At 43.3% G+C, this 26,377-nt stretch overlaps 2 protein-coding genes across 3 annotated transcripts in view; one reads left to right on the forward strand and one right to left on the reverse strand.

The window, feature by feature from the left end:
- Positions 1-4,481: 4,481 nt before the first annotated feature.
- Positions 4,482-5,444, forward strand: LOC142388979 (olfactory receptor 10A6-like). Its single transcript, XM_075474529.1, has one exon. The coding sequence runs from the start codon at positions 4,482-4,484 to the stop codon at positions 5,442-5,444; it is 963 nt and encodes a 320-aa protein (XP_075330644.1).
- Positions 5,445-7,395: 1,951 nt separating this feature from the next.
- The window catches only part of abcg1 (ATP-binding cassette, sub-family G (WHITE), member 1), a 61,015-nt gene continuing 42,033 nt past the window's right edge, over positions 7,396-26,377 (reverse strand). Inside the window, exons 3-15 of one of the 2 annotated variants that reach the window (XM_075472715.1) lie at positions 22,946-23,063; positions 21,782-21,914; positions 19,755-19,805; positions 19,519-19,664; positions 16,999-17,122; positions 15,994-16,108; positions 14,814-14,959; positions 13,911-14,012; positions 12,905-13,073; positions 12,726-12,826; positions 12,301-12,459; positions 12,111-12,229; positions 7,396-8,006 (exon numbers count right to left, since the gene is read on the reverse strand). In XM_075472715.1, coding sequence (XP_075328830.1) covers positions 7,778-8,006; positions 12,111-12,229; positions 12,301-12,459; positions 12,726-12,826; positions 12,905-13,073; positions 13,911-14,012; positions 14,814-14,959; positions 15,994-16,108; positions 16,999-17,122; positions 19,519-19,664; positions 19,755-19,805; positions 21,782-21,914; positions 22,946-23,063 — 1,712 coding nt within the window. In that variant the 3' untranslated portion in view covers positions 7,396-7,777. Of the gene's footprint in view, positions 8,007-12,110; positions 12,230-12,300; positions 12,460-12,725; positions 12,827-12,904; positions 13,074-13,910; positions 14,013-14,813; positions 14,960-15,993; positions 16,109-16,998; positions 17,123-19,518; positions 19,668-19,754; positions 19,806-21,781; positions 21,915-22,945; positions 23,064-26,377 lie in introns of both variants that reach the window. The other variant, XM_075472716.1, reaches the window with a different exon arrangement.

A 26,377-nucleotide genomic window follows, 5' to 3' on the forward strand; every position in this document is an offset into this window, starting at 1 on the left:
TATAAACACATATAAACATATATAAACACATATAACACATATAAAGACATATAAACACATATAAACATATATAGACAGATATAAACACATATAAATACATATAAACACATACAAACACATATAAACATATATAAACACATATAAACACATATAAATACATAAAACATATAAACACATATAAATACATATAAACACATATAAACACATAAAACACATATAAACACATATAAACACATATAAACATATAGAAACACATATAACACATACAAACACATATAACACATATAAAGACATATAAACACATATAACACATATAAAGACATATAAACACATATAAACATATATAGACAGATATAAACACATATAAATACATATAAACACATACAAACACATATAAACATATATAAACACATATAAACACATATAAATACATAAAACATATAAACACATATAAATACATATAAACACATATAAACACATAAAACACATATAAACATATATAAACACATATAACACATATAAAGACATATAAACACATATAAACACATATAAACATATATAAACACATATAACACATATAAAGACATATAAACACATATAAACACATATAAACATATATAAACACATATAACACATATAAAGACATATAAAGACATATAACACATATAAAGACATATAAACACATATAAACACATATAAACATATATAAACACATATAACACATATAAAGACATATAAACACATATAAACATATATAAACACATATAACACATATAAAGACATATAAACACATATAACACATATAAAGACATATAAACACATATAAACATATATAAACATATATAACACATATAAAGACATATAAACACATATAACACATATAAAGACATATAAACACATATAAACATATATAAACATATATAAACACATATAACACATATAAAGACATATAAACACATATAAACACATATAAACATATATAAACACATAAAACACATATAAACACATATAAACACATATAAACACATATAACACATATAAAGACATATAAACACATATAAACATATATAAACACATATAACACATATAAAGACATATAAACACATATAACACATATAAAGACATATAAACACATATAAATACATATAAACACATATAAACACATAAAACACATATAAACACATATAAACACATATAAACATATATAAACACATATAACACATATAAAGACATATAAAGACATATAAACACATATAAACATATATAAACACATATAACACATATAAAGACATATAAACACATATAAACACATAAAACACATATAAACACATATAAACACATATAAACATATATAAACACATATAACACATATAAAGACATATAAACACATATAAACATATATAGACAGATATAAACACATATAAATACATATAAACACATACAAACACATATAAACATATTTAAACACATATAAACACATATAAATACATAAAACATATAAACACATATAAATACATATAAACACATATAAACACATAAAACACATATAAACACATATAAACATATATAAACACATATAAACACATATAAAGACATATAAACACATATAAACACATATAAACATATATAAACACATATAACACATATAAAGACATATAAACACATATAAACACATAAAACACATATAAACACATATAAACACATATAAACATATATAAACACATATAACACATATAAAGACATATAAACACATATAAACATATATAGACAGATATAAACACATATAAATACATATAAACACATACAAACACATATAAACATATATAAACACATATAAACACATATAAATACATAAAACATATAAACACATATAAATACATATAAACACATATAAACACATAAAACACATATAAACACATATAAACACATATAAACATATAGAAACACATATAACACATACAAACACATATAACACATATAAAGACATATAAACACATATAACACATATAAAGACATATAAACACATATAAACATATATAGACAGATATAAACACATATAAATACATATAAACACATACAAACACATATAAACATATATAAACACATATAAACACATATAAATACATAAAACATATAAACACATATAAATACATATAAACACATATAAACACATAAAACACATATAAACATATATAAACACATATAACACATATAAAGACATATAAACACATATAAACACATATAAACATATATAAACACATATAACACATATAAAGACATATAAACACATATAAACACATATAAACATATATAAACACATATAACACATATAAAGACATATAAAGACATATAACACATATAAAGACATATAAACACATATAAACACATATAAACATATATAAACACATATAACACATATAAAGACATATAAACACATATAAACATATATAAACACATATAACACATATAAAGACATATAAACACATATAACACATATAAAGACATATAAACACATATAAACATATATAAACATATATAACACATATAAAGACATATAAACACATATAACACATATAAAGACATATAAACACATATAAACATATATAAACATATATAAACACATATAACACATATAAAGACATATAAACACATATAAACACATATAAACATATATAAACACATAAAACACATATAAACACATATAAACATATATAAACACATATAACACATATAAAGACATATAAACACATATAAACATATATAAACACATATAACACATATAAAGACATATAAACACATATAACACATATAAAGACATATAAACACATATAAACATATATAAACATATATAAACACATATAACACATATAAAGACATATAAATACATATAACACATATAAAGACATATAAACACATATAAACATATATACACAGATATAAACACATATAAATACATATAAACACATACAAACACATATAAACACATATAAACATATATAAACACATATAAACACATATAAATACATAAAACATATAAAGACATATAAACACATATAAACACATAAAACACATATAAACACATATAAACATATATAAACACATATAACACATACAAACACATATAAAACACATATAAACAGGGGCGGACTGGGGAGACCCTAACCCTGTCATTAATGGAGCTGTGACATAAAGCACCAAGCAGCAGACTGATGCACAGAAGGGTGAAATATGCTTAAATGTGTCACCTAAAATAATTTGATGCTTTGTTGCCTTAAACAAAAATGTGTTAAATTAAATTCTATCTTACAAACATTTTCCCTTTTAGTTCTTTACCCCTATAACCACCTGCTCGAACATTTGAGGGAGCTTATTCTTCATTTCCACACTCTTATCTTATCAAAGAATCATGGCAGTGAACCTACCTGAACCATCCCTGAAACTTGTTTAGTTGTGTGATGCTAAAAGAAAGAAAACTTTCACCATCAAGTGAAGAAACATTTTGCTTTTTGCTTTTTTTGTCAGAGCGAATATGAATAGTTTAAAGATGGAAGTGAAATAGAGTTTAGGCAGGTGGTACCAGGCAGACATGGAAGTGGCTCGGTGTTCCTAGATGTTTAAGTACTGTGGCACTGTATGGGAAAGGCATACTCCAGCTCCCAGTTTCTAGTCTAGTAGAGGAGTTTAAATTTAAATACAATGCAATAGTGTGTCGTGTCCTGCCTCCACCTCTGGCACCCTCTATACTTTCATTACCCCCTACTTGAACCAGGGTTTGATTCCCATTCCTACTTATCTTTACCTCTTCTATTTCAAGGGGATTGAAAGGGGAGTGTACAGATATAAAATATTCAGATCTAAAACTTCTGTTATCGGCCTGTTCTGCGAACTTTTTGGGTATTTTTGGTGTTTTTCTCTGTTCACAGGAAAACTTTAGACTTTGTTCTGTTAGTTCCAGATGAGACAGAAATCTTTCAGCTAGAAACTGGACACACAGTGGCATCTATGTTCTATCTGTCTGAAGGAGCAGGGTTGCGTCAGACGGCTGAAACCAAAGGTTTAAAGAAGGTTTCATCTCGCTGTCGGTAAACATGGCGTCACTGGGGATGAGGTGTGTGCAGCCGGTGGTTTTCTTTGTCCTGAAGGACTTATAAAGTTCAGCTGAGCAGCTTCACAGCTGCGATGGTGAAGAAGAACAAACGGTAACTTTGTGCAGCTTTGACGCACCATTTCTAAAATCAGAAACATGTAGAAAGGTCAGGAAATATTTAATTCTTTTAAATCAAACTGCTTTATTTTCTGTTTTTGGTGAGAAAAAAAGATGCAAACATGAACTAAAGGGTTATATTTTCTTCTGTAAGTGAACACGTATTCTATAAAACTACGTTCAGTCCAACCTGTTTGTAAATGAACTATAAATGTAAATAATAAGTTTTGACCTGATAATAGAACCTTTGAAATCTGCACCAAGTTTGATCAGAAGAATGAAGTTGAATTCAACTTCATCAACTTTGTCTCATTTCATTCTTGGTGCTTATTTGAATGTTGGAAAGTTGAGATACTTCTTCTTCCTGATGGCCGCTTCGCTGTACGTTGTTATAGTCGTGGCCAACGCGTCGCTCATCGTGGTTATCAGTGTGAACAGGAGCTTACATGAACCCATGTACATGTTTCTGTGCAGCCTGTTTGTAAATGAACTGTATGGTAGTTTAGGGCTGTTTCCATTCCTGCTGATTCAGATCCTCTCTGACGTTCACACTGTTTCTGCTCCTCTCTGCTTCCTGCAGATCTTCTGTGTTTATACTTACGGAAGTGTTGAGTTTTGTAACTTGGCCGTCATGTCTTACGACAGATATGTGGCCATCTGTTATCCTCTGCAGTACAGCACACGCATGACGCTACGCAGCGCTGCTGTGATCATCGTTCTGACTTGGCTTTACTGTTTTGTGAAGTTTTTCATCGTCTTGTCTTTAACCATCCGCTTGTCGTTCTGCGGAAACATCTTAAACAGTTTGTACTGTCAGAACTACGGGGTGGTTAAATTAGCCTGTTCTGACACCCAGGTGAATAACTTTTACGGTATTTTTAGTATTTTTCTCTCTGTTTTTGCTCCCCTGCTTCCAATCATCTTCTCCTACATGAAAATCCTGAGAGTGTGTTTCGTGGGTTCCAGGCAGATGAGGCAGAAGGCCGTCAGCACCTGCTCGCCTCACCTCGTGTCTCTCGTGAACTTTTCTTTCGGCAGCTGCTTTGAGATGCTTCAGAGCAGATTTGATCTGACCGGCGTCCCCGCTGAGCTGAAGCTCTTTCTGTCCCTCTACTTTCTCATCATACAACCCTTTCTAAACCCTGTCATGTACGGACTGCAGATGTCAAAGATAAGAAAAATATACAAACACGTGCTCTGTTTTAAGATTATAGATCAGCGGAAAAATACTGCGTCATGATTCATTATGAACAGAAGATTAAAAACATGTGTGTTGATGTACGGAAGCCCGGAGCGGACGTGGTGCGTATAAACTTTTTTCTGATGGTTTTCTCCAGATAACGAGTTAATTTACCGATGGTTTTCGAGGCCACTTTTTCTCCCCAGTCCGCCCCTGTTTATATGTGTTTATATGTATTTCTGGCAAAGGTTTTTACCCATTTTTACCCCCTTTCATTGAGAACTGAATAAAGTCGCCTATGAATCAAACATGGAATCTGGAGCGTTTGTGAAAAAGACAAACAAACTGCAAACACTTGTAAACACATATCTGGAGGCTTTTCAGAGAATATGTGGGACAGCCCAATAATAAAGAATTACAGTAGTCCAATCCTGAAGTAACAAATGCATGGAGCAGTTTTTCTGCATCACTCTGAGACAAGATGTTCCTGATTTTAACAACATTACGAAGGTGAAAGAAGGCACGTAACAGCTGGTTAGAACTCTTTTTCTCTTTCTGAAGTCCTGTTCTGGATAAAGATCACTTCACCGGCAGCCAGCAGCCAGCAGAGGGAGTAACAGTGCTCTGAACTGATGCTGAAACCCCACCTGCTGGTAAACAGCTCCACCTGGGGCTCACAGGTACAGTATCAGTAATACCATGGTGAGTCCATGTTTCAGTCTGTGGACCAATCAGAGCTTCACCTCCTCTGGATCCAACGCGTTTCAAATATTTAGAATCTTCCATCTGACTCGGGTTATGAAGAACATTGGAAAAAATCAAAGTCTTACCAAGTATATTTGTCTCATTTCTAGTCTAAATATCTCATTACACTTAATATGAGACACAACTGCCTAACAAGCACCATTTCAGCCAGATATAGGGACTTGTTTTAATACAATACATCTGGAATATCTTGTTAAATGAAAAAGTCTTGAAAACAAATTGTTTTGAGTCACATTTCATATGAAACAAGCTTTTTTTTTTCTTGACAAGCCGATTTTCACTAGTTCCATTGGCAGATTTTTTTGCTTATTTCAAGCAAAAACGTCTTTTATTTGTTGTTTTTTTTCCTTATTTTTGGAGGGGCATTTTTTCCAGTGTTGACAAAGACAAAGAAAATGAAGGATCAGCTGATCCCACTGAGAGGATGGATGGTGTGGCCACAGAGATGAAAACCTGCATCCGTCAGTGCTTCAGAGACCCACAGATCCTACTTTCATGTCGTTTTAAGACACTTGTCCTACGGGTCAGAAATGCCCCGCCCTACCAAAGCCCCAAAATAAAGCAACTTAACTGAATTTTAAATCCAAAATCTATTCTGTATGATGAAACCACCTGTTATTTATCTATTCAACTCAATTCAATACATTTTTTATCATTTATTTTTTGTTACACAATACAAAAAGACAATCAGCAGTTTTCAGGATTACACTTTTTTTTTACTGTCAGTTGGACCAACAGTTTTCTTTTACATAATAAAGGTTTATTATTGCTATTATATAAATGTGAAGTAATTACTTCTGAATTAATTATATTGAAAGGGAAAAAAAACAGTGAACTTTTTTCTGGTGTCTAAATGTTTTTATAATTCACGGGTCAGAAATGAGCCATAAGACAATCTTTGTACCCTAGTGGTGTACAGCCCACATGGAGACATAAACAAAAATAAAGTCTGACTTTTTCTAATGATGGGGTCCCTTTAGGAAAAGTCATAACATTTCAAGTTGGAAAAAGATAGTTTAAGGTGTTTTTTCTACAGCTAAACATGGTGGTGGCTCACTTTGGACCCGCAGGACAACAGGAGGGTTAAACATCGAATCTGAATTTTATGGGGACTTTCAGTGTCACTGGAGACGTTAAATGCATGAAAAACTGGACGAAAGAATAAAAAAAATGACCGTGAATCACCCGAGTTAAGACCCAAACTCAGAGGTTTCACCTGTAACTGAAGCAGATACTGGACACAGGACAGAGGAAATTAACTTTATTCATCAACATGAACAGTCTGTGGCGTCCTCACGCTTTAAACTCATCAATAATTCACTAAAGTCGTCCTGAGACCGTTTTCCTGCAGACTTTCAGGCTGTGGCACGAAGAAACTTTCAGGAACCAGGAGACCAGCTCCGGATCCTTCGAAACCTGAATGAGACAACAACCAGATCTACGTCTACAGGCGTCACACGTTCTCTCAGACCATCTCTTTCTTCTTCGTGTGTTTTTAGACAACATGACTGCGTGCTAACTTTGGCCTAAATGCAGCGCGCCGTGGCTCCGCCTCCTCGCCCCGTGGCTCCGCCTCCTCGTCCGTGGCTCCGCCTGCTCGCCCCGTGGCTCCGCCTCCTCGCCCGGGTCTACCTCTCGGAGCTGATCTTGTACCGGAGGACGAAGTAAGCGATGAGCCTCAGAGAGAAGAAGAAGATGGCGAGGATGATGAAGTCCAGGTAGAGCTTGGCGTCCAGCATGTCCAGCTCCTTCAGGATGGCCTCCGACTTCTGGAAGTGACACGTTTCATCTTTTTCGCAGTGGAGGTCCTCGCGGTCCAGGCCGTAGATGGACAGGATGACCCCCTCGAACCCGTATCTGAAACACAGCAGCAGGTTCGGCCTGTAGTCGGGGAGCCAAAGACTCAAAAATGGGTTGAACCTGACATGGTCTGCCATACTTTTTATTTGTGTTTCTTATGTTCACTTTGACCCTAAGGACAGCGGCGTCAATTCAGCCAAAGCTAAGGTACGGCAAGGTCACTATTGACCCTTCCCAGTCACGTGACTTTCGTAAAGCAACCGCCATTTTGGACTTATAGAAGACAACGATTTGCGAGTAACGATAGTAACAGTAACGATACAGACAGACTGAAAATTGAATAAAAGAAGAAAGAACAAGATGCAGAAAAAACCTCCACTATCCAGCGAGGTCGGGCATTTAGTGGGCCAGCAGAGGGAGAGGTATTTGGAGAAGCTGAAAATTGGAGGTTTAGAAAACGACGTGTACTTGCTTCCACTAGGGCTGTTTACAGACGTCCGACAGCATGCCACCGCCTCGTCTTTACCCGACTTCGGCCCCCACGACCTTTATATTTATGTTGTAAAAAACCCATCGCCATACATGGGAAAGCCTTTTTCCAGTGGATCGTCCCTGGAGCCGGTGGGCGCCATCTTTTTACAGCTAAGGTTTGTTTACATTTTTCATTTAACGTTGTTTACCAGGATAAACGACATGTAAACCCGTTGACACGGTGTTATAATCTTGCTATTACGAGAATTGCAATGACCAAGTCGTAGTGCTTTACTAAAGGCGCTGTGTTATGTTTTATCTAGTAGAAAGGCAACCCTGAAATGGCACGGGGGAACACTAGTGTGCCGTGAGAGATCATCTGGTGTGCCGTGGAAAATCCCTCTAAGGCTTTATCTTTATTTTGCATGTATATGTATATGTTAAATATCTTTATTCGACACTTACCTCCAACAAAGTGGTCACTACACAACCGCTGGTATACTGAAGGTTGCCAGCCTTTCCTATTGATCGCCGCGACTCATCTTCTCTGTCGCTCAAGGTCAGAGGGGATCCGGTAAAAAGACAAATCTTTCCTCGTCTGCTGACTGCTGGTACACCCAGGCGCGCAACAATATGCCGGCATGATGTAAACCTTACTGATCGAATCGATATTTTCCTTTGAATGTTCCTCGCTCCTCCGTTGTTGGCTGTGGTAGACTACTTGTTTTCACGTCCAAAATGGTTGACGCTTTTGTTGTGACGTCACGTGGGATGGGTCAATAGTCACATGACTACCGTATCAATAAATCAATAAATATACAATTTTCACCACAAAAGTCTGCTATGTAGCTTCTCTGTGTGCAAATGCAGTCTCACTCACATAGCCGCTAACATAACAATGGACTCGTCTCCGTCTCCCTGTTAGCATTAGCATTAGCATTAGCCTCGTTAACAGCCTGAATCCCGCCTTCACTACCCGGTCCTCCTTCCTCCGCCGCTGGGGCAACATTGGTCCCATCATCACCTGCTTTTTTTTTGGTGATTGATAAATAAGGTTTCTGCTTCCTTTTCATATTTTACATTAATTAGCAAACAACAAATCCCGCTAATAACGTCAGCTTTGACCTCCAGGCTCCGTCATCTCGTGGGGGGGGGGGGGGGGCTCGGAGATACCACATTTCAAAAGGGAAGATGATACTTAGATCAATTGATTGTGTTTATCAGAATTTCATTTGTAGTTCATCGATATGTATTAAATAATAGAATAATCAATACAAATTGACACAGAGTAATTCCATAAATTCATTTAAAAAAAAAGAGAAAAAAAGAAAAACGAACATTTACATTTTCCCCTGGAGCCAAGATGTGGCAGCTGCCGTACCCAGTTGACGCCCATGCCTCACGCTAGTCGTCCATTGTTCCGTCAAAGCAAGCCGTATCCAACGCATTCAGTTAATTTTCAATGAAATCCGGGCGATCGTTGTCGCCGTGCTCGCAAAGCATGCTGGGATTCCGGCACGGCGAGCGGGGGACCTGCGGCACGTCAAAAAGTTGGGCTCGCTCGAAGTTTATGCAAATTTGCCACGGCAGCCGTAGTGCGTTACCCAATGACAGTAGATCATGTGATCTCCTGTGTCGCAGCAGCAGCACAGCAGCTCTCCTCGCTCGCAGATCCGGATCCATGGTGCAATATGAAATAACGTTCCATTGCTGACGATTTATACACATTCATTTCCCTCCAAAACTCAAATTTTTAGAGGGAGAAACTTCGGTTGGTTAAAATCACAAGTTATTTACTTTCCCCCGGAGCCCGTATGTTCTATCTACAACTTCGTATACACGCCCCTCTGTACACGCCCACTGTACAGGCAACATGGCGAGACTAGGCATCCAATCCGGCGAGTTAAGTTGACGTGACGGAACAATTGACGACTACCGTAACGGTAGGCGTCCACTATTCCGGCACGTCAAGCCGTATCCAACGCATTCAATTCATTTTCAATTAAATCCAACCGATCGTTGTCGCCGTGCTCGCAAAGCATGCTGGGATTCCGGCACGGCGAGCGGGGCACTTGCGGCACGTCAAAAAGTTGGGCTCGGCCGAACTTTATGCAAATTTGCCACGGCACACGGAGTGCGTTACCCAATGACAGTAGATCATGTGATCTCCTGTGTCGCAGCAGCAGCACAGCAGCTCTCCTCGCTCGCAGATCCACAGCCATGGTGCAATACGAAAAAATGTTCCATTGCTGACGATTTATACACATTCATTTCCCTCCAAAACTCAGATTTTTAGAGGGAGAAACTTCGGTTGGTTAAAATTCCAAGTTATTTACTTTCCCCCGGAGCCCGTATGTTCTATCTACAACTTCGTATACAAGCCCCTCTGTACACGCCCACTGTACAGGCAACATGGCGAGACTAGGCATCCAATCCGGCGAGTTAAGTTGACGTGCCGGAATAGTGGACGGCTACCGTAAGAAGCAATAATCAGAGGGTCAGCTCTGCCGGAAACATGGCGAAAAAAAAATTGTGGCCATTTTAGTGTATGTACCCTTCATTTTTTGATAGAAAATGTTGGAAAATTACAATTTTCCATAAATCCTCAGTGGGTTGGGTAAGCTGTCAATAAATGCATTCCAGGTGCACAGAACACATGTGGAGACAACATCCAATTAAATTATAACTCTTGATAAAGTTTTGGGGACGAACATGCCGTTCACATTTGATGCTCTAAACATGGGAAGAGGGACGGAAAGGTTGTCAAGATCAGCTGATAAATATATGTTTGGGATCATGCCGGTGGCTAGCAAAAAAAGCCATCACTAGGAAATGGATGAAGATGGAGCCTAAAAGGGAAGATCGGGTTGACGTAATGCACAATATTTATATGATGGAAAGGTTGACATTTTCCATCAGATTAGAATCGGGCAAATTTAAGAATTACTGGAAAAATTGGTTGGACTTTGTTTCACCATTGAGGTCAGATGTTGTTGAATAAAACCCCGGGGACAGGAGGAACCCTTACATAGCTACAGATTGTATATAGTTCATTTGGAGGTAAATTTAAATGAGAAGATAGGAAAATTAGGAGACTGGAAGAGGTTGGAAGAAGGAACAGTAAATGCCGGGTATTGAAAGTGTTGGGGCAGGTTGAAGTACATAAAGGAAAGAAAGGTTATAATACAGAATGTGGACACAACAGTTTGTTGAATACGGAAAGGATATTGTGAAAAATGTGGAATTGTGGTTGTTCACCTGTATGGAAAACAAAAACTCAATAAAAATTTGCAAATTTAAAAACAAAGAAAGTATAACTCTTAAAATACATTTCTACATGATTTTGGCTCAATTTAATGCAAAGAAATCAGGCGTTTTTTTCACTTTTTTCCAATATTTTCCTCTTTACTTCATTGGCAATCAATTATTCCCCCAAATTATGACATCAGTAAGTATGCCATTCTGTTCACCAAACAGTGTACTCATTCCATAGAAAAATTGGAAAAATCCAACCAAAATCATTGGATCTGTGATGATTTCACTGCTAGGCCAAGTTGGTGATCAACAGGCTCAGAACCTCCATAGAATTTTAGCCTATTCTTAAAATTACTGGCCTCATTGAGCAGCAGCGCCCCCTGCTGCTCAGTTACCGCAGTTACCCAAGACTCCCAACGTGTGCGGCGCCCCCACCTGACGTAGGAGATGTAGGACATCCACTGCAGGTACCAAGGGATGGTGTCAAAGCTGACGAAGAACCCAGAGAACAGCAGAACCGGGATGGCCGTCACCGGCCCCACGAACGTGGCCACCTGTGGGGATGAAGCACACCTCAGACACGTCCGTATCACCTGTGGGATGCAGGCGAGGAAGGAACGCCAACCTGGAGCGAGGTGGAGGCGGCGCCGATCAGCAGACCCAAACTCTGAGCCACCAGGGAGGTCAGGACCCCCAGAGACAGGAAGAGGAAGAAGCGTCCGGCGTCCGGAGGCTGAGCCGTCATCCAGTACACGATGCAGCAGTACACCACCGGGAACACCACCTGGACCAAAGCCGGGGGTAAATAAATAAATATAAATATAAATATAAATATAAATATAAATATGAAGCTCCAAAGATCACAAACTGATCTGGGAACAGTTATCAGATGATCAGCAGGGAACAAGTCTGAGATGTATTTGGGACCATTTCAGACCTTAAAGGTGAGACTTTAACACATTTAAGAGGCAAACACAGCGATGCGTTCATGTCTTTGTTTTTAAAAGTATTTTTAAAGTATCTTAAAGAAGCGATTGCTCGGGTGGTTACCTGGAAGGGGACGTCGGCCATGGTCTTAGCCAGGTAATACGCCTTCAGACTGTACCAGTAGTTCAGGTGTTCCCGGAGGAAAACCGCCATCTCCAGAGGAACTGAACACAAACACACGGTTTCTTTGAGGGAGGACTCTGATCTCAGCTTGTTGGTCACATGATCGGCAGGTGACTCACAGGTGAGCACGGTGGGCATCAGAGCGGCGAACATGAGGAACAGCATGGAGAAGAACAGGAAGCCCGAGTTACTCAGAACCTTCTTGGCCTCGTTGCCGATGCCCAGGTACAGCAGACCAATCAGAACGCCGATTCCGATGTGAGAAGAGATCCTCAGGTGAGTCAGGACCTGTTCGACCAATCACAACGTTGCATGGCAGTTTCCACAGTTCTACAGATTATTTCCTGGAAGTTTCCTCATAGTTTCCTGAACCTCGGCTGCTGTTTGCTGTGAGTTACAGAATGTTTCTGTTCATAACTGGACTTTAATTGGTTTGAACAGGACTCTAACTGGTTTGAACTGGCCTCTAATTGGTTTAAACTGAACTCTAATTGGTTTAAACTGGACTCTAACTGGTTTGAACTGAACTCTAATTGGTTTGAACTGGACTCTAATTGGTTTAAACTTAACTCTAACTGGTTTGAACTAGACTCTAATAGGTTTAAACTGGACTCTAACTGGTTTAAACTGGACTCTAACTGGTTTAAACTGGACTCTAATTGGTTTAAACTGGACTCTAATTGGTTTAAACTGGACTCTAATTGGTTTGAACTGGACTCTAATTGGTTTGAACTGAACTTTAACTGGTTTGAACTGAACTCTAATTGGTTTGAACTGGACTCTAATTGGTTTAAACTGAACGCTAATTGGTTTAAACTGAACTCTAATTGGTTTGAATTGAACTCTAATTGGTTTAAACTGAACTCTAATTGGTTTAAATTGAACTCTAATTGGTTTAAACTGAACTCTAATTGGTTTAAATTGAACTCTAATTGGTTTAAACTGAACTCTAACTGATTTAAACTGAACTCTAACTGGTTTAAACTGAACTCTAACTGATTTAAACTGAACTCTAACTGGTTTAAACTGAACTCTAACTGGTTTAAACTGAACTCTAATTGGTTTGAATTGGACTCTAATTGAGGAAGTTTTGTGGAACAGGTCATCAAACTGAGAGTTTCTCACCGAGTCTCTGAGGATGCTGAGGAACGTCCTTCTGAACAGGATGCAGAACTGAGTCATGCAGCTGGCTGAGAAGCTGTGGCAGCCTTCAGACGGAGAGTTTTCCTGTCCACAACACAGAGGAAACACCTGATCTCTACTTTTCTCCTCAAGGTCAGAGATGCTTTTATCACATTTAAATAATCCTCAGAACCGTCACCACCATCATGTCATTTCATTCTGTCTTTTTTCTATTTTTCTGTGTCGTTATAAAGTTTAAAACCAGATTAATCTTTCCTGTAACCATCAGAGAAAAGGTGATTTATTGTTCGGAACCGAGCAGTGAAACTGCAAGGACCCTATTGTATCTGTAAGGTTTATTATTATTCTTCCGAATTATTCTTTGCAAAAGTTACTCGAAAACTCTTGAAATTTTGCGAGCGCCACCTGCCAGTCGACGACATGAAAGAATCTAAACTTTATATTTTTGGGAGTCGCTCATTGACTCTGTAGCGCCCCCTACGATGCTTAAAAATGGTCCCCGCATTGGGGTTAGTTTCACGTGGAATGACAAAATTCGGCATACTCATTCATCATGCCCAGACGCACAAATAAGTCTCAATGTACCATGGTCCCACGTCCACAGGAAGGCGGCCATTTTGGATGGAAGGTCCGTTTTCATGCCATTTTTGACCGATTCCACGCCTCGCATTTGATCAAACTCGTCCTACAGATTTAATGCTACAGGCTTCAAACTTGGCCAGGTTACTCTTAAGACATGGGGGGAAAGAGTCATGGAGAAACTTTTTCAAACCTCAAAGGGCGTGGCCGTGGCGACGCCTCAAATTTATGACTCGCCATAAAAAATTAAGTTGCTTATAACTTCCACATACATTATCAAATATCTGGGGTGCGTTTGTTTCCTACCTCCTCGGTGCGCTGCCACAGGAGCGGGTGGAGGCTGGTGTCCCCGTTCAGCTCCGTCTGATCCTCCTTCTCACACTTCCTGTCCTGAACGGCCTTCACCAGTCTCACCATCTGGTCCCCGTGCTCCCCGGATGCCACCTCCATGACTGGGGAACAGACATACCATCACAGGCTTTTACTTCCTCCAGAATCCATCCCTGGGATGCTCTGCTTTCTGCCCCCCCACAGCCAGAACTCAGCCGGTTCTGACCCACAGCAGCTTTAAGGTCTCTGCATCGGCTTCAGAAGAGATTTTCAGGTTCTTTTCCTAGTTTTAAGGCTCTTAACCCTCCTGTTGTCCTGCGGGTCAAAAGTGAGCCACCACCATGTTTAGCTGTAGAAAAAACACCTTAAACTATCTTTCTCCAACTTGAAATGTTATGACTTTTCCTAAAGGGACCCCATCATTAGAAGAAGTCACACTTTATTTTTGTTTATGTTTCCATGTGGGCTGTACACCACCAGGGTACAAAGATTGTCTTATGGGTCATTTTTGAGCCGTGAATTATAAAAACATTTAAACAGCAGAAAAAAGTTCACTGTTTTTATAACTGTTTTTTTTTAACTGTTTTTTTTTTAAACTGTTTAAAACTGTTTTTTAAACTATTTTTTTAACTGTTTTTTTAACAAGTTTTTAACTGTTTTTTTAACTGTTTTTTTCCCTTTCAATATAATTAATTCAGAAGTAATTACTTCACATTTATATAATAGCAATAATAAACCTTTATTATGTCAAAGAAAACTGAGAAAACAAGAAAACTGTTGGTCCAACTGACAGTAAAAAAAAAAGTGTAATCCTGAAAACTGGTGATTGTCTTTTTGTATTGTGTAACAAAAAATACATGATAAAAAATGTATTGAATTGAGCTGAATAGATAAATAACAGGTGGTTTCATCATACAAAATAGATTTTGGATTTAAAATTCAATTAAGTTGCTTTATTTTAGGGCTTTGGTAGGGCGGCTCATTTCTGACCCGTAGGACAAAGGGAGTAAACACAATGTTAAGACCAAACAAAGGGTTAAAGGTTTCTGCTTTTACATTCCGAGTTCTGTCAGAACCCTTGGGTTCTTCTGGGTTCTTTAATGGTCCCTAAAGTCCGAACTAAATCCCATGCTGAGACCGCTTCCCGTGGTCTTACCGAAGTCGGCGGGGTTGTGGTAGGTGGGGCAGTTGAGTCCGAGTTCTCGCAGATACGGAACCAGACTGGACACCTTCCCTCTATAGATGCACTGACCCTGACTGAGCACGTACAGCTGGAACACGAACACACACACTTGACTTTAGACACACCAACTGATGACATCATCTGATGAAAGTGGAGATTCAAAAACCTAGGTCGGAGCTCTTGTTTGATTGGACTCTAACTGGTTTAAACTGAACTCTAACTGGTTTGAATTGGACTCTAATTGGTTAAAACTGAACTCTTAACTGGTTTAAACTGAACTCTTAACTGGTTTAAAAACTGAACTCTAATTGGTTTAAACTAAACTTTAATTGGTTTAAACTGAACTTTAACTGGTTTAAACTGGACTTTAATTGGTTTAAACTGGACTTTAATTGGTTTAAACTGAACTCTAACTGGTTTAAACTGAACTCTAATTGGTTTAAACTAAACTCTAACTGGTTTAAACAGAACTCTAATTGGTTTAAACTAATCTTTAATTGGTTTAAACTAAACTCTAACTGGTTTAAACTGAACTCTAACTGGTTTAAACTGAACACTTAACTGGTTTAAACTGAACTCTTAACTGGTTTAAACTGAACTCTTAACTGGATTAAACTGAACTCTAATTGGTTTAAACTGAACTCTAACTGGTTTAAACTGGACTTTAATTGGTTTAAACTGAACTCTAATTGGTTTGAATTGGACTCTAACTGGTTTAAGATTTTCATCACCCAATAATAACCACTGTGTCTGTTATTGTGTAAAAGACAAATAAACATCTTGAATCTTGAATAGCTTCTGGATTTCTTGGTTCATTTCATGAAAATATTGTTTTGCTATAAATTACAGGACTAGTTCTCATAAATGAAGGAGCTGACACTTTCTGACTCCATCAGCACCAATCTGCCAGTTCTCTGCTGGAGACTCCGGAACTCCGGTGGGAACCTTAAATCTGTGCGTTTGTTGGGCTCGGCTCACCTTGTCGAAGAGTTCGAAGAGTTTGGCGCTGGGTTGGTGTATGGTGCAGATGACGGTCCGCCCTCCCTGAGCGAGAGCTTTGAGCAGAGACACCACCTGGAAACAGGACGAGCTGTCCAGGCCGCTGCAGACAGAAAAACCTGTGTCAGCTTCAGTCAGACAGAAGATCCACATGTTCAGACCAGAGGAACCAGAGGAACCAGAGGAACCAGAGGAACCAGAATATCCACATGTTCAGACCAGAGGAACCAGAGGAATCAGAGGAACCAGAATATCCACATGTTCAGACCAGAGGAACCAGAGGAACCAGAAGATCCACATGTTCAGACCAGAGGAACCAGAGGAACCAGAGGAACCAGAAGATCCACATGTTCAGACCAGAGGAACCAGAAGATCCACATGTTCTTACAGACTCCTCACAGACTCCTTACAGACTCCTCACAGACTCCTCACAGACCCCGTACCGACCCTTATCGACCCCTTACCGACCCTTACCGACCCTTACCGACCCCGTACCGACCCTTACCGACCCTTACCGACCCCTTACCAGCCCCGTACCGACCCTTACCGACCCCGTACCGACCCCGTACCGACCCTTACCGACCCCTTACCAGCCCCGTACCGACCCTTACCGACCCCGTACCGACCCCGTACCGACCCTTACCGACCCCGTACCGACCCTTACCGACCCTTACCGACCCCGTACCGACCCGTACCGACCCCTTACCGGCCCCGTACCGACCCCGTACCGACCCTTACCGACCCTTACCGACCCCTTACCAGCCCCGTACCGACCCTTACCGACCCCGTACCGACCCCGTACCGACCCTTACCGACCCCGTACCGACCCTTACCGACCCCTTACCGGCCCCGTACCAACCCTTACCGACCCTATACCGACCCCTACCGACCCCGTACCGACCCGTACCGACCCCTTATCGACCCTTACCGACCCCGTACCGACCCTTACCGACCCTTACCGACCCCGTACCGACCCGTACCGACCCCTTACCGGCCCCGTACCGACCCTTACCGACCCCGTACCGACCCGTACCGACCCCGTACCGACCCGTACCGACCCCTTAGCGACCCTTACCGGCCCCGTACCGACCCTTACCGACCCCGTACCGACCCCGTACCGACCCGTACCGACCCCTTAGCGACCCTTACCGACCCTTACCGACCCCGTACCGACCCCTACCGACCCCGTACCGACCCCTACCGACCCGTACCGACCCCTTATCGACCCTTACCGACCCCGTACCGACCCCGTACCGACCCGTACCGACCCCTTAGCGACCCTTACCGACCCTTACCGACCCTTACCGACCCTTACCGACCCCGTACCGACCCCTTAGCGACCCTTACCGACCCTTACCGACCCTTACCGACCCTTACCGACCCCGTACCGACCCCGTACCGACCCGTACCGACCCCTTAGCGACCCGTACCGACCCGTACCGACCCCTTAGCGACCCTTAGCGACCCTTACCGACCCCGTACCGACCCTTACCGACCCGTACCGACCCCTTATCGACCCTTACCGACCCTTACCGACCCCTTACCGGCCCCGTACCGACCCGTACCGACCCCTTATCGACCCTTACCGACCCTTACCGACCCCGTACCGACCCTTACCGACCCCGTACCGACCCTTACCGACCCCGTACCGACCCTTACCGACCCCGTACCGACCCTTACCGACCCCGTACCGACCCGTACCGACCCGTACCGACCCGTATCGACCCTTACCGACCCCTTACCGGCCCCGTACCAACCCTTACCGACCCTATACCGACCCCTACCGACCCCGTACCGACCCGTACCGACCCCTTATCGACCCTCACCGACCCCGTACCGACCCTTACCGACCCTTACCGACCCGTACCGACCCCTTACCGGCCCCGTACCGACCCTTACCGACCCCGTACCGACCCGTACCGACCCCGTACCGACCCCTTAGCGACCCTTACCGGCCCCGTACCGACCCGTACCGACCCGTACCGACCCCTTAGCGACCCTTACCGACACTTACCGACCCCGTACCGACCCGTACCGACCCCTTAGCGACCCTTACCGGCCCCGTACCGACCCTTACCGACCCCGTACCGACCCCTACCGACCCTTACCGACCCCGTACCGACCCCTACCGACCCCGTACCGACCCGTACCGACCCCTTACCGACCCCGTACCGACCCCATACCGACCCCTACCGACCCTTACCGACCCCGTACCGACCCCTACCGACCCTTACCGACCCCGTACCGACCCCATACCGACCCCTACCGACCCGTACCGACCCCTTATCGACCCTTACCGACCCCGTACCGACCCCTACCGACCCCGTACCGACCCGTACCGACCCCTTATCGACCCTTACCGACCCTTATCGACTCTTACCGACCCCGTACCGACCCTTACCGACCCGTTACCGACCATGACTTCTGCAGCAGAACCAACCAGCAGTGACAGAACCTGAATCCAAACCCGGTTTCACAGCTACATAAAGTTTTTCTCACCTCGTGGGTTCATCGAAGAACATGACTGGAGGATTATTGACGAGCTCCAGAGCGATGGCCAGCCGCTTCCTCTGCCCCCCCGACAGGTGGGACGTCCTGGTTTTAGCACAGTCCAGCAGACCTAGAGCCTTCAGGATCTCCCGGACCTGCTGGAGCAGAAACCAGAACCCGAACACTGCAGCTCAGACTCTGAGATCGGGAACGGGACCAGGAACCTGTGAGGGGTCAGAACTCACCATCTCCCTGCGAGCTTCTGCCTTCTCCTGCAGCTTCAGGTTGGCCGAAACCTGCAGAGACACCGAGACTCAGAACTGACCGATACCAGAGCCCGGTGGGGACCAGAGGTTCTAAATGTGGGGATGGTACCGAGGTGTCCTCACCCAATATTCAGCCGAGCTTCAGCTGGCTGTAAGTTTGATGAAAAACATAAAGGATGCTCAGCTACTCTGACTGACCGGCTCCGATCATAAAGTGGACCTGGTCCCTGACCGGGTCCCTGACTGCCTGACGCACTACAGTCACCTGGGAAAGTTTTTCACAAACACATTCAATGCTTCTCTTTACAACCTGGAATTAACACGGACTTTTTGGAGGTTTTTACCATACCAACCACTTTAAACGTGGAGGATTTACACCAGGACTCTGATTTACACCAGGACTCTGATTCACACCAGGACTCTGATTCACACCAGGACTCTGATTCACACCAGGGCTCTGATTCACACCAGGGCTCTGATTCACACCAGGACTCTGATTCACACCAGGACTCTGATTCACACCAGGACTCTGATTCAGATCAGGACTCTGATTCACACCAGGGCTCTGATTCAGACCAGGACTCGGGGGTTGTGGCTCGCCCCTCCATCTGCTGCTGAGACCACAGACTTTGGCCAATGACAGTAAAGCGAAGGGGGACACATCGACCACAAGAGGTCTGAGCTTTAATGGCTTTCATACGGGACGTCCTGACTGGGACCCTGACTGACTGGGACCCTGACTGGGACCCTGGCTGGGACCCTGGCTGGGACCCTGACTGACTGGGACCCTGGCTGGGACCCTGGCTGGGACCCTGGCTGGGACCCTGACTGACTGGGACCCTGGCTGGGACCCTGACTCGGACCCTGCCTGGGACCCTGACTGGCTGGGACCCTGGCTGGGACCCTGAGTCGGACCCTGACTGGGACCCTGACTGTGACCCTGACTGGGACCCTGACTGTGACCCTGACTGGGACCCTGACTGACTGGGACCCTGGCTGGGACCCTGAGTCGGACCCTGACTGGGACCCTGGCTGGGACCCTGAGTCGGACCCTGACTGGGACCCTGACTGACTGGGACCCTGGCTGGGACCCTGAGTCGGACCCTGACTGGGACCCTGACTAACTGGGACCCTGACTGTGACCCTGACTAACTGGGACCCTGACTGGGACCCTGACTTACTGGGACCCTGACTGGGACCCTGGCTGGGACCCTGACTGACTGGGACCCTGGCTGGGACCCTGACTCGGACCCTGCCTGGGACCCTGACTGGCTGGGACCCTGGCTGGGACCCTGGCTGGGACCCTGAGTCGGACCCTGACTGGGACCCTGACTGTGACCCTGACTGGGACCCTGACTGACTGGGACCCTGACTGGGACCCTGAGTCGGACCCTGACTGGGACCCTGACTGTGACCCTGACTGGGACCCTGACTGACTGGGACCCTGACTGTGACCCTGACTGGGACCCTGACTGACTGGGACCCTGGCTGGGACCCTGAGTCGGACCCTGACTGGGACCCTGGCTGGGACCCTGAGTCGGACCCTGACAGGGACCCTGACTGACTGGGACCCTGGCTGGGACCCTGAGTCGGACCCTGACTGGGACCCTGACTGACTGGGACCCTGGCTGGGACCCTGAGTCGGACCCTGACTGGGACCCTGACTAACTGGGAGCCTGACTGTGACCCTGACTAACTGGGACCCTGACTGGGACCCTGACTTACTGGGACCCTGACTGGGACCCTGGCTGGGACACTGACTGGGACCCTAACCGGGACACTGAATGGGACCCTGACTGGGACACTGACTCGGACCCTGACTGTGATCCTGCCTGGGACCCTGACTGGGACAGCTGGGATGTTACCGTTCGTGAAACCCTGCTGAGTTCCGGGGGATAATAACGTTGTAAAAGGGAAAATAACTTTGAACTTGTGATGCTTCTGTTGTGGAAACAGAACTTCTTCAGTCAGAACTTTAGTTAGAACTTTAGGCGGCAGGTTCGTACCATCATGGCCTCCTGCACGGTGAGGTGAGGCAGCAGCATGTCGTCCTGCATGATGTAACAGGAAACCTTCCTGAAGGAGCGCAGGTCTCTGGGCTGACCGTTGATCAGGATCTCCCCCTTCATCCCCGTCTCCCTGCCCAGGAAGACCAGAACAGTGAGGATCCAACAAACCCTTACAGACCCTGACCCGTCTGAAACCAGTCACCCTCAACTAGGGATGGGAATTAATAAGATTTTTACGATTCCAATTCCATTTTCGATTCTGCTTAACGATTCGGTTCTTTGTCGGTTCCCTTATCGATTCTCATTTGGAGAAAAAGGACAACAAACCAGTCGATCAGCATCAACTTTGTTTAGTTTAGAAGTAACACGAGTCATGACCTCACAAACCCAACAACGGTGAGGTCCACATTGGTCTATCCTGGCCTGGGTAATTGAACTCTTCCTGCTCTGGTGAAAGGAGAAGCTGGAGGTAGAGGTGAACTGGGGGTAGTACCACCAGCCTCTGGCTCTGAGCCAGTCAGGCTCTGTCTCTCATGATTTCATCTAAATGTAATGCCTGAGAAGGCATTCATTTAACCTTAACCGTTACTAACAGCAGCTTTTACAATCAGGCAAATGGTGCTAACATGATAGGCAGGGTTTGTTAGTTAGTTACCTGCAGTGTTAGCCGAGGACATGCTAACGTTACTAACGTTACTAACAGCAGCTTTTACAATCAGGCAAATGGTGCTAACATGATAGGCAGTGTTTGTTAGTTAGTTACCTGCAGTGTTAGCCGAGGACATGCTAACGTTGCTAACGTTGCTGGGTTCAGATTGACCGACGTTAATCATTCATTCATAGTTATTGCATGTTGGTAGTATTTCCTCCCTTTGGTGAAATATTCACTTTGCAAGTTGCCCTGTTGTCGTCTTTTTTAGGGATGTGTAACCAAACTTTCGAGCGTTTGTACCGCTTGGGCGCCATGTTTACTGTTGGCTGCTGGCTGCGCTGGACTCGCCACGCAACGTTGCGTGGTGACGTCATTCGCGCCCACTGGAATCGATAAGGGAATCGTTTGAAAAATCGCCAAACGAAACAATGGGAATCGAAAACCGGTTCTTGTTGAGAACCGGTTTTCGATTCCCATCCCTACCCTCAACCCAGACGGACATAACCCACCTGTACCCGGCCAGGATATTCATGAGGGTGGACTTTCCGGCTCCTGAGGGCCCCATGATGGCCACCAGGTTCCCGCTGGTGAATTTCCCAGAGATCCCTTTGAGGAGAGTCTTGTAACCTGAAACAGAACAGAAACAATCAGCCTGCAGGTTCCCAGCCGCACTCAGAGCAGCTCTTTGTTCTCGGGTCCACGAATCTGGTTTCAGAGCAGTTTGGAGGTTTTTCTCTCAGACCAGTTTCACGTTCGTCTGCACAGATTCTCACAAAGCCGCCCGACCGCCTCCACGTGTCGGAGCCCATCCTGCGCAGCCGTGGGAATGAATCAATCATTTGAATGGCTGTGGAGGTGCTAAACAGCTGGATAAACAGCTGGATTTCATGCTGTTCATTATGGAAATGGGACAAGGAGGATGATGATGATGGCCTGCAGTGTTTATCTGCTGATGGAGGCTGAATGCTCTTTAATGAGATTATCAGATTGAGTCTGGTAGAATTGGATTGGATCCTCTGACCGATGGTAACCTGCAGTCCTGGTCCTGAGACATACATGATGAAGCTTTTTGATTGTTCAGGCTGGGAAGAGCTCACACAGCACTGCGTCTGTAACCGAATAACCTGAATGTTGCAGTGATAACTTTTAAATCATTCATTTAACACGCTTTATCTGACATGTTTTCAGAAAGGTCAGCAGAGGTTAGAGGAGATGAACAAAACCCAGCTGTTGGCATTTATTCAGGCCCAACTGCAGAAGGAAGTGTTTCATCAAGACTCCACAATCAGGAACAGAGAAACCATTCAAGGATAAAAATGGCCCAAAATGGCCCAAATGTTATTATACATACATATGAATATATAAATGTATGTATGATACTCTTCATCAACATATGCCCAACAGGGTTCCTCTCCCCTCGGACTCCATCAAAACCCCGACCCCGGGGGAGGTGCTCATTGTCCAACGAGCCCTCCAATCAGTCAGTGGGGATACATGGCACTGAAAGGATCGGATTATTGGCTAAATTCCAATCAGACTGAGTTATTAAGTGCATGTAGACACCTTAATCTGACTAAGAATTGGATCGGATGGGATTCAGACCCCGAGATAACTGGGTTGAAAGTCACTCTAAACCTGCTTGTAGACGCTGAAGCACGTGGTGAATCAGACTTTGCGTTCTGCGCATGCTCCAGATGTTTTCCCGGGGTCGTGACCCGGAAGTCAAAGGAGACGATATTCCTGTTGTTGTCGCCGTCAGAAAGAAACAAACAACGCGATGGAGAATGCTCCGTTGGGCATCGAGTTTGTGCAACAAGCAGCTCATCACAGACCAAATGTAGAGGGACGTAGCTTCATCTGGCTCTGCGTTCTCCACCTTTCTCCAATGCCTGAGTTTGTTGTTGTTGTTGGTGGTGAAGAGGTCAACAGGAAGTGGCTCTATTAGCAACAGCTGGAATGGGTACAGCGCCACCTATCATACCGGGGTATAACACGCTTTGTGCCTCTGATCCCATTCATTCACCGCCATATATCCAAGGAGAATTACCCTTGCTCAACTCATTATTATGGGTGCCAATATCGAAGGCATTAGACACACATATTACTCTGTTGCCAGACTCTTATTCTTCCGTCTCCATCATGAATTTCGGCGCTACTAGTCTAGCACCGATGGTCCGACCGACATACAAAGCACACCGCTGCGTGCGCAACGACCTCGAATGGTGTGTTATTACGTTTGGCTCTCATTAGTCAAAAGGAATTCTGGCAAAATGGGAAAATGTAGGAAAATTGTGGATGGAAAATGCATTGAAAATTCAAAAATAGGGCAAACTGCCAAAAACTGCCCTATTTTAGAGGCCTTATAACTCAGCCATAAAGCATCACACAGACCTCATTCAAAGTTTATATGTGACAGGAGACTCTCGGCTTTAACTGAACTAAACGGTTTGTTGATAAATAATACAGCTTTGAAACAACGGCAGCTTACGTTTTAGGAAGACTACATCTCAGCTGAGGTGTCTCTCCCACTCAAATCCCCACTCTAAATTCGATACTGCACCATTTCCTCAAACAAATGTCTCTTATATCCGAAATATCTGCCCGATATGGACAAATTTGATTTAAAAATGTAGGCATTTTTGGCCTCTTTCACACAAAGTCACACTCATTGAGGTCTGCCTCACAGATTCCTCACAAATCGCCTCTGAGCGCAGAGAGTCGGCCCTCCAGCTGACATTCCTCCCATTATAAACGCCTGAAATCATGAAATTCAGGTGAAAAATTATTTAAAAACTGCCATAAAAAATGAACAACACATGAAATGACACACCGAATGAAAATTACATCGCTGGCTTCTGCCGTCTCTTGGGGCGCTGACGGTTCAAGAATTATTCGGATACGACTTGTACTTTTCAAACAGCGACCGTTTGTTCGAGACAGTTGAGTGCAGTAAAAATTATAGTGTAATTTTAAGAAGCCATAGTGAGCGTACATGTCAGAGACACAGACAAGCTGCACCTGCTCCTGTTACCGGGGCAACGAGCTGCACCGGCTCCTGTTACCGGGGCAACGCCTTTTTAGCCTGCCCTGTTCTAAGACTGCTTATGAGGGGAAAGCCAAGATGGCTGCCCTGTTATAACAGCTTCATGTTATAAATCTGATCTGCTTTTCTCCTTTAAACTGATAGTGAGGGAAATTTGAAAATACCCACAATGCAATGGGAAAATGCATTGAAAAGCACTTACCGAGGCCATTTGAAAATGCCATAAAAGTTGTATTTTAAACAGGACCTTGATAAAAATGACATTTCTGTCTACAGCAGACCTGTCTGGGAAAATTGATTGAAAAGCACTTAACGAGCCAAAAATGCCAAAAACTGCCCTATTTTGGAGTTCTCACAACTCAGCCATACGATATCACAGAGACCTCATTCAAAGTTTATATGTGACAGGAGACTCTCAGCTTCAACTGAACTAAAGGATTTGTTGATAGGGCAGGCAGTAGATTGGCACCCATCAAAATTTCATCAGAAATTTTCAAGTTCTTATTGTAATTTAGCCAATAATCCGTTCCTTTCAGTGCCATCTGACCCCACTGAGTGTGCTTGTTCATACCCTAAAATAGGGCCCTTAGGGTCATCTTAGGGACATCAGCTCTTTGAGACTCTGTGTTTTCCACAGTTCTTGTATTTTCTGGTTATAATATAATGGTTGGAATTACATGGAACAACACATATGGTTTGAACTTGAGTCATTATTAATGTGTCGTGAGAACAGTGCCCAACAGGAAGCAGCCATCCCCTAATTTGCCAACAAGTATTGGACAAATTTTACACCATCTGTTGTTTATTCCATGGAACGATCAAATAATCGACACAGCACTTATTCTGGTTCCCTGTTTCCCACTTAGTGTTGGGGCTGCTGTCTGCTCCAAGCAGCACG

The sequence above is a fragment of the Odontesthes bonariensis genome, chromosome 9, assembly GCF_027942865.1.
Source record: "Odontesthes bonariensis isolate fOdoBon6 chromosome 9, fOdoBon6.hap1, whole genome shotgun sequence".
In the NCBI taxonomy this organism is placed as follows: domain Eukaryota; kingdom Metazoa; phylum Chordata; class Actinopteri; order Atheriniformes; family Atherinopsidae; genus Odontesthes; species Odontesthes bonariensis.